This window comes from Macrobrachium rosenbergii, chromosome 48 (assembly GCF_040412425.1).
Source record: "Macrobrachium rosenbergii isolate ZJJX-2024 chromosome 48, ASM4041242v1, whole genome shotgun sequence".
NCBI classification, from domain to species: domain Eukaryota; kingdom Metazoa; phylum Arthropoda; class Malacostraca; order Decapoda; family Palaemonidae; genus Macrobrachium; species Macrobrachium rosenbergii.
In genome coordinates this window covers 73,570,220-73,580,219 of record NC_089788.1, presented here as the reverse complement: position 1 = coordinate 73,580,219, position 10,000 = coordinate 73,570,220, and the positions used below count along the sequence as shown (strand labels likewise).

The following is a 10,000-nucleotide window of genomic DNA, read 5'->3' as shown; positions in this document are numbered from 1 at the left end:
GGGAGAAGGAATCTAAAAACGTTGGGGTGATTGGGGAGAGGGAATCTAAAAACATGGGGTGATTGGGGAGAAGGAATCTAAACACCTTGGAGTGATCAGGAAGGAGGAATTTAAAAACCTTGGGTTGACTGGGGAGAAGGAATCTAAAAACCCTGGGGTGATTAGGAAGGAAGAATTTATAAACCTTGGGGTGACTGGGGAGAAGGAATCTATAAAAACATTGGGGTGATTAGGAAGGAGTTTAAAAACCTTGGGTTGATTGGGGAGAAGGAATCTAAAAACCTTGGGGTGATTAGGAAGGAGGAATTTAAAAACCTTGGGTTGATTGGGGAGAAGGAATTACCCCTGGGGTCGTGACTATAAGTACCTTAAAGACTAATATCTAACTAATTTTTCCTCATTCTGGGAAAAATGCAGATTTTTTTCTTTATTTCTTCCCATAAAAAATCTTGGTCACAATTAATTACCAACAAAAACAAATCATATTCTCCTCAGATTTACAGAGTACAGCTGGAAAAATATTGTTGGAAAAATAAGAAGGGTCCAAAAATGCGGATTTCTTCCCCCTTTATCTCTCCTAAAACATCTTCCTCACAACTTAAATTCCAATAAAAAATCTTCCTCAAACGTGAATATTAGAGTTAGAAAAACATTACTGGTGAAATATGAAGAGTCCAGAGGTCTATATCAGGCCTCTTATTTTACTAAATATCCTGCTTCTGCAAGTACTCGAGTCATCATAACGATGGGAGAATAAAATAATGGACATTTTAGTGGGCTATTTCTGCATGATTGATGAAAGCTGTGTGACGACTCCGGGGGTTCTGAGAGAGAGAGAGAGAGAGAGAGAGAGAGAGAGAGAGAGAGCTCAAACATCGTACATGCAATCTCTAACAGGAATTTATCAAAATATTTTACAAATTTCCTTGAGAGAGAGAGAGAGAGAGAGAGAGAGAGAGAGAGAGAGAGAGAGAGAGAGAGAGAGAGAGAGAGAGAGAGAGAGAGCTCCAGCGTCACACCATACAATCATCGACAGGAATTCTTCATAAAATGTTTTACAAGATTTCCTGTGAGAGAGAGAGAGAGAGAGAGAGAGAGAGAGAGAGAGAGAGAGAGAGAGAGAGAGAGAGAGAGAGAGAGAGCACTCCAGCGTCATACAATGCAATCATCAACAGGAATTCTTCGCAAAATGTTCTACAAGATTTCCTGTGAGAGAGAGAGAGAGAGCACTCCAGCGTCATACAATGCAATCATCAACAGGAATTCTTCACAAAATGTTTTACAAGATTTCCTTCGAGGGTTTATCACAGTGAGCGTGGTGGGAGTTCCCGAAGGGGTTAGCCTAACGCAACTAAATTAAGGGCAAAAAGATCTCCAGCTCTTCATTCAGACTCACATACAAATGTTTGTTTATTTTTTTTTTAAGACTATTTTGCATTCCACTCTGATTGCAAAAGCAATGTTTACGTTAATGACCAAGGGATTTCCAGGCATAAATACTTTACTATCATTGCTGCTTATTACTATTATACTACTTTTACTACTAACGACTGTATTGTTACTACTACCACAGTGGCCTGGTATTAGTAGGCTATGCTAGTACACCTGATTTAATATTAACCTTACTTCACCTCTATTTATCTATTGAATTTTTCCATTTGCATTAAAATGAAAAATTATTCTAAGTCTACAGCTACCATGACTAAGCCCAGAAACAGTCTACATGACAAGGTCATTGTAATGGTTATACTGAACTGAAATAAGATTCTTATTTACCATTTTCAAAGGAACTTCCAGGGACAAAACTACGGCTGAGTATTCATTTCTCGGTTGCAAATTGAGCCCAGTTACAAAAACAGGCATTCATAGATGAAACTGAGTGAGATATGTCAAGTAATTTTGCAGCATAATATTACAGCAGATTTACATAAACAGAATTAAAGTTCAGTAACATAAGAAATGAACGTTGTCAACATAAATTTGTATAAATAGGACTGAAATACAATAAGATAAGAAATAAAAGTTATAAACATAAGTTTGTATGAACAGGATTAAATATAATAAAAAGGTAAGAAATAAGTTATAAGCAGTTTGTGTAAACAGGATTAAAATACAGTGAAAAAATATAAGAATTAAAGTCATAAACGTAAGTTTATGTAAGCAGGATTAAAATGCAGTAAAAATATAAAAAATAAGCTATCAGCATTTTGTGCAAACAGGATTAAAATGCAGTAAAAATATAAAAAATAAGCTATCAGCATTTTGTGCAAACAGGATTAAAATGCAGTAAAAATATAAAAAATAAGCTATCAGCATTTTGTGCAAACAGGATTAAAATCAGTAAAAGATAAGAAATAAGTTACAAAAAGTTCACATAAACAGGATCGAAATAAAATAAAGAGATAGCAAATAAAAGCTATAAACATCATTTCATGTAAACAGGATTAAAATAAAAGAAAACAATAAGAAATAACTAAATACTTGGTTGTATGAAAAAACGAAAAATAAGTGGGCAAAAAAATTAATGTAACCAACTCTTTCCCACACCAAGCTAACTTTAACCTAACCAAACCTAACCTCACCTACCACAGCGCAACAACAACACCAAAAACAAAGAAGAACAAGAAGATCGCGTTGTTTCTCACCTGTGTACTCACCCAGGGCGTTATTGAGTGAGCTGAAGGAAGGGTAATGTGGCTGATACATAGAGGTGGGCGGAGAGCCGCCCATGTTCGACAGACCGGAGGGCAGGGGCGAACTGGATCCGCCCAGCCCTTGCCCGAGTCCCTGGCACAGTCCCTGACCCTGCCCTAACCCGAGGCCCTGTCCCTGGCCGAGTCCCAGCCCTTGCCCGAGGCCTTGGCTGAATCCTTGGCCGAGGGACTGACCGAAGCCCTGGCCGAGGGACTGACTGAAGGACTGCGAGATGCTCATCCCGCCCTGGCCCAGCTGCCCCAGGCCCTGGCGCTGCAGGGGGGAGGGGAGGCCCAGGGTGCCCGTGCCGACGCCTGTCATTTAGGGGAGAGAGAGAGAGAGAGGGGAGGGTGAGTGAGTGAGGGAGGAGCTTCATTTTGACCTGTTTTTTAACTGACTGAAATGAAGTTAGTGAATATTTAATCAATAAAGTTAATAAATATTGAATAAAGTTAGTAAACATTTATTATATATAAAGTTATTATATTCTGTCTCAAGATTTTGGAAGAATAAAGCCTAATGAAATATGAAAATTAAAAATGATGAAAATTGACGGAGTGATATTTTAACAGTTTTCGATGTTTACTTAACATCTAATGTAAGTATTTTGTATTTTACGAAGAAATACACACAATCTCCTCTCACAGAAACGTGCATACACACTGTATATATATATATATATATATATATATATATATATATATATATATATATATATATATATATATATATATATATATATATATATATATATATATAATATATATATATATATATATATATATATTTATATATATATATATATCATATACAATACATCAGAATCTACAACTCACTATTTTTACCGGATATTTATGTATCAATAAAGACATCAATACCTCTTAACTAGGTCTTGTCATAATCTTGATATAATAAACTGAAAAGCAGTTAAAAGGTCATTGTGGTTATATATACACCGTATATTACATAACATCGCAAAAACGCCAAATTAAAACCCCGTCAAAATCTACTCAATTACACGCCTGACGCATCGAAGCCACGCCCCCCTAACCTGCATTAATGGGACCCATGCCGCCCATGGTCCAGCGGGCGTCTGACGAGGGGAACATGGAGCCGCAGAAGGAGTCGCCGCCCATGGGCGGGAAGGCGGGTAAGGAGGGCGAGGGCAGGAGCGACCCGGCTGACCTGAAGACAGAACTACTCTTCTTGCGCTTCTTCCACTTGGCGCGCCGGTTCTGGAACCATACCTGTGAATAATAATAATAATAATAATAATAATAATAATAATAATAATAATAATAATAACGATCTGTGGATGGAAAGGGAGTAATGATTGACAGGCGAGTCTGGATAATAATAATAATAATAATAATAATAATAATAATAATAATAATAATAATAATAATCTTTGGATGGAAAGGAAGTAATGATTGACAGGTGAGTCTGGTAATAATAATAATAATAATAATAATAATAATAATAATAACGGTCTGTGGATGGGAAGGGAGTAATGATTGACAGGTGATTCTGGATGATAATAATAATAATAATAATAATAATAATAATAATAATAATAATAATAACAATAATAAAAATAATAACGATCTGTGGATGGAAGGGAGTAAGGATTGACAGGTGAGTCTGGATAATAATAATAATAATAATAATAATAATAATAATAATAATAATAATAATTATAATAATAATAATAATAATAATCTGTGGATGGAAAGGGAGTAAGGATTGACAGGTGATTCTGGATAATAATAATAATAATAATAATAATAATAATAATAATAATAATAATAATCTGTGGATGGAATGGGAGTAATGATTGACAGGTGAGTCTGGATGATAATAATAATAATAATAATAATAATAATAATAATAATAATAATAATGACGACCTGCGGGAGGAGATAGAATTAATGATTGACAGGTGAGCCTTAACGTCTTTCTGGATGGGAAACATCATAATAATAATAATAATAATAATAATAATAATAATAATAATAATAATAATAATAATAATAATAATAATAATAATAATAATAATAATAACAATAATAACAGTTTTTCCAGGAGTTTTATCTTGTCTACAGCTAAAATGTGGAATAGTTTGCCGAGGGCGGCTCTGGTATCTTCTGGTCTCCGAATATTGAAGCGAGGAGCCAATTCATTCCTACTCTCTGCTGACGTCTCCTGAATTTCAGGCGTATCGGTTTTCTTCCCGTAAGATATACACACATGCACACATTCACATGTGTACATAAACGTACACAAAGCGTTAAGTTCTTACACATGCTCATGTGGCATCGGAAATGTACACGAAGGAAACAAATGACGTCACTTTAAGTAAACAACAAATTAACCCACTCGGGCACAGACATGAAATATGATTAAAAATGAATTTAACTTGCATAACATTCTCCTATGATTTATGCATATGTATACATTCACATGTATACGCAAACGTACAAAAACTTACACACGTTCGTGTGGAATCGATAATGTAAAAAAAAAAAAAAACTACGTCACTCCAAATAAACAAACCTACTCACCCATCGAAAAAAAGTAATATTTAACAGGTTCTAAGGGTAGACAGACCTTTTACCCACAAAGAACAAAGGAGGTCAAGATATATGAGTTAATAACGTGCCCTTTAAATACTTTACAAATAAAAACAAAAATACGCCGACGCTTCTTCGGCGCGATCGAGTTTTCTGTACAGCCGCTACAGCGTATAATCAAGGCCACCGAAAATAGATCTATCTTTCGATGGTCTCGGTATAATGCTGTATGAGCCGCGGCCCATGAAACTTTAACCACGGCCATGCGGTGGCCTGCCCTATATCGTTGCCAGAAGCACGGTTATGGCTAACTTTAACGTTACATAAAATAAAAACTACTGAGGTTAGAGGGCTGCAATTTGGTATGTTTGATGACTGGAGGATGGACGATCAACATACCAATTTGCAGCCCTCGAGCCTTAGTAGTTTTAAAGATCTGAGGGCGGAGGGGAAAAGTGCGGACGGACAGACAAAACCGGCACAATAACTTTCCGTTACAGACGACTAAAACATGAAATAAAAATAAAGTTTTCATGATTCTCTTCTGTATTCCACGTTCTCCCTTTAATTATTCATTTTCCCCGTTCGTTACCTTTACTGTTTTCCTTCAAATATTGATTTTCCATTTATAACCTTTATTAAGAATAAATCGATCGTCCCATTTGGGAAATTTCGCGCCCGATAAGTCTTTAGGTCTCGTAAAATTCAGCGGCATTTTAATGGCCTCATTATACCAGTGATTTAGTTTCAGTAATGTCACCTCTCTTTTTAGTTTTCTGTAAAAGGAAACTATTGTGCCGGCTTTGTCTGTCCGTCCGCACTTTTTCTGTCCGCCCCCAGATCTTAAAAACTACTGAGGCTAGAGGGCTGCAAACTGGTACGTTGATCATCCACCCTCCAATCACCAAACATACAAAACTGCAGCCCTCTAGCCTCAGTAGTTTTTATTTTATTTAAGGTTAAATTTAGCCACGATTGTGCCTTTGGCACCGTAATAAATAGGCCACCACAGTCGGCTGAAAGTTTCATGGGCCGTGGCTGAGGGTTGCATACAGCATTATACGCTGTACAGAAAACTCGACTGCTCCGAAGAAGCTTCGGCGCATTTTTTACTTGTTTACATAGAAAATCAAAATACTTTTTCGTCAGTTGAAAGGAATGTTAATTACATCCAATTGGTGTTAATGGCTGAAAAAAATGATGGTGTCAAGTTAATTATAAAGAGAATGGTTAATGAAGCAAATGCTGTCACTCACGCGTTACTAACATAAAAGAGAACGTACACTGTATCTATTTAAAGCAATCGAGGGCAAATAAATACACCAGTCATGATCACTAGCGGATCCAGATGGTGGGGGGGGGGCACCTGGGCACGTTGCCCCTCTCCATGAAAAATAATGACAAAATAATAATATTGAAGATTTAGATACTGATAACATAAATGGGAAATATAAAAATGGGAAGAAATAAATAATCTATTATAGAAATAATAAAATTTTTTTTGAAAAAATAATAATATTAACAATAATCTCGATGATAATAATATATATATATGTATATATACATATGTATATATATACATATATATATACAATGTATGTAAGTATGTATGTATAGTATGAAAACTGGTGGCCGCCATGAAATTTTTCTGGATCCGCTAGTGGCCATGATACGAAGAAATTCATACTGGAATAAAATGAAAGCACTAGGAACCACAACAGTAATAATAATGAAGAAATAGGACCCTTTCCTCGTTTGTAAATTTGGGTATACACTTAAAAACACGCCCAAGAAAAAAAATATATTCTTTCATCCTGATTGTCAAAGAATGGATTGTTGTTCTTCACAGTCTTCAATAAAGATGATGATGATGATGATGATATAAGATGATGATGATGATGATAATAATTCCCAGCCGTGACACTTACAGGGAAGAGATAATGTCCTCTAATTTTCAAAGAAGGGAATGTTCTTCACAATCTAGGATCAAGATGATGATGATAATGATAAAATGATGATGACGATGATGATAATTCCCAGCCGTGACACTTACAGAGAAGAGATAATCCTATATATGTCCTCAATGGGGTTATAAACGTCACAGAGAGTTCGGTCAAAAAAAAAAAAAAAAAAACTGTCAACCCCAGTTCCCTGTCCTCAATTCCAGCTAATGTTTAATTCATGCAGTGTGAATGGGATTTTAGAACGCGGTGAGGGGAAGGGGGCTTATAGAGGGGAGAGGTGTCTTGGGGGTTGAAGGGGGTTGGGGGAGAGAGAGAATGTGAGGTAGGTTAACGCGATCTGTCACGAGAAGATTGATAGCGCTCAAGAAGGGTGACTAAATTAGCCCATAAGGATGTCCTAACACGCAGTCGACATTACTTATGTCGCAGGGCGGCGCCCGCCGCTTCTGGCTGCGTGGAGGAGCGAAGCAATGAAGGGAGAAAGCAAGGAAGGAAGGAAGGAAGGAAGAAAACGACTCCTGTCCTTTCGCGTCAGGGAAAGAAGGAAAAATGGAAAGAAAGAAAGAAGCAAGGAATAAAAGGATTCCAGTCCTTTCGCGCCGCGTGAGGAAAAAAGGAAAAATGGAAAGAAAGAAAGAGCAAGGAATAAAAGGATTCCAGTCCTTTCGAGTAAAGGAAAGAAGGAAAAAAAGGAAAGACGGAACGAAGGAAAAATGGAAAGAAAGAAGGAAGGAAGAAAAGGATTCCGGTCCTTTCGCGTGAAGGAAAGAAGAAAAAAAGAAAGAAACAAAGACGCAAGGAAGAGGGGAAGAGAAGGATTCCAGTCCTTCCGTTTAAAGAAAGGAAGGAAGAAAAGTATTCCAGGAAAGAAGGAAGAAAGAATTCCAGTACTTCCTTCGCTCGTTGGAACTTCTTATTATCAGGAAAAGCGGGCGCAATTCGGCGGGATTTTCCCCTAGATGGGTCCCGATCGCGCTAAAAATCGGCTCTGAGAAGAGGCGTCGCTTCGACTTCCAGTGGATTGGGATGGGATATAAAATTTAGGCCAAAGGCCAAGCGCCGGGACCTGTGAGGTCATTCAGCGCTGAAAGCGAAACTGAGATTAAAAATGTCTGAAAGGTGTAACAGGAGGAAAACCTCAAAGCAGTTGCACTATGAATCAACTATTAGGAGGAGGTTTGAGGAAAGGAAGATGGAAGAAAGAATATGAACGGAGGTACAGTACAAGGAATGAAAGGGGTTGCAGCTAGGGGTCGAAGGGAGGCTACAGAGAACCTCAAGTAATGCCTACAGTGCACCGCGCCAGGAGCAACGGTGTCAGTATACCCTCAACATGGCCTTCGACTTCTGTGGCTGGTTCGAGAGAAGGTCCAGCTTTTTTTCCACAAAGACTGAACGAATTTAAAATTTCCTTGGAAGAGTTAAGTATACCTTAGTTTAACCAGACCACTGAGGAGCTGATTAACAGCTCTCCTAGGGTTGGCCCGAAGGATTAGATTTATTTTACGTGGCTGTGAACCAACCGGTTACCTAGTAGCAACGGGACCTACAGCTTATTGTGGAATCCGAACCACAGTATAACGAGAAATGAATTTCTATCGCCAGAAATAAATTTCTTTAGTTCATCATTGGCCGGTCGGAGAATCGAACGCGGGCCCAATGAGGATCTAGAACTTGGCAAAAACTGGTATTACGAAGAACTTCAATTTTCCTCGGGAGAAACTTGGGGTGTTCTGTGAAGCGACTGAGAACTGAGATGGGCTAAAAAAATCGCCCTCTGTAGAGCACATGGAATTAGCCAGTGAATTAGCTTTATGGGGAATGTTTGAAAAGTTAAGACGGAACTTGACCCATTTTATAAGTTGAAGAACAGAGGCGGCCTCAGAAACTTAATACAACAACCTGTTTAAATTTGCAAGGAATACACAAACTTTTGGTCCCGTAGGGGGAGTAGTGCTGACAGTGCACCTCACTCAGTGCGCTGCAGGCATTACTAAAGGTTCTTTGCAACGTCCCTTCGGCCCCTAGCTGCAACCCCTTTCATTCCTTTTACTTTACCTCCACTCATATTATCTGTCTTCCATCTTGCTATCCAACTTCGCCTAACGATTATTTCATAGTGCAAATGCGAGGTTTTCCTCCTGTTACACCTTTCAAACCTTTCTACTCTTAATTTTCTTTCCAGCGCTGAATGACCTCAAAGGTTCCAGTGCTTGGCCTTTGGCCTAAACCCTATATTCCGTTCCATTCCACAAACTTTAGGGCAAAATATGTGAAGTGAATCTCATTTATGTTCCTCTTTCATCGTGACCTGTACAAATGCATGGTCAGCAAAATACAATCCGCCAATAAGTAAAGAGTTAGATTTAGTCTCAAATCCATTACTAATGAAATGAAGATAAAACCGTGTGATGTAACACGCCATGAATAAACACTGAATTAAAAGGGAATGAAAGACCATCTAATCAGAGCTTTTAAAAAGACTTGTTTTCCAAACATTTCTTATTAATCAGTGAGGTTCTGATTGATTTGCCACCTAGGAGGAAAAAGTAGTGTAAAACACATACACACAAACCAGAAATAAAGAAAAACAAATCAGATAAAAATACAACTAAAACTTATATTAGAACCTGCAGAACGAAAAAGCATTTGCACCCACGTGAATAAAACTTCTAGAAAATTGTGTGGTACTTAACCTCACGCATGAAAAAAAAGAGAGAAAAAAACTTCGAATTAGCTGGAAATCTAAAGCTACGTTGTGCATAGCACAGC

The 10,000-nt window shown here is 37.6% G+C and overlaps 1 protein-coding gene across 1 annotated transcript in view; it reads right to left on the bottom strand.

The window, feature by feature from the left end:
• The window catches only part of LOC136831538 (homeobox protein orthopedia-like), a 136,638-nt gene that overhangs the window by 1,559 nt on the left and 125,079 nt on the right, over nucleotides 1–10,000 (bottom strand). The window contains exons 4-5 of the mRNA XM_067092109.1: nucleotides 3,746–3,941; nucleotides 2,646–3,008 (exon numbers count right to left, since the gene is read on the bottom strand). Of these exons, the coding sequence (XP_066948210.1) occupies nucleotides 2,646–3,008; nucleotides 3,746–3,941 (559 nt within the window). The remainder of the gene's footprint in view (nucleotides 1–2,645; nucleotides 3,009–3,745; nucleotides 3,942–10,000) is intronic.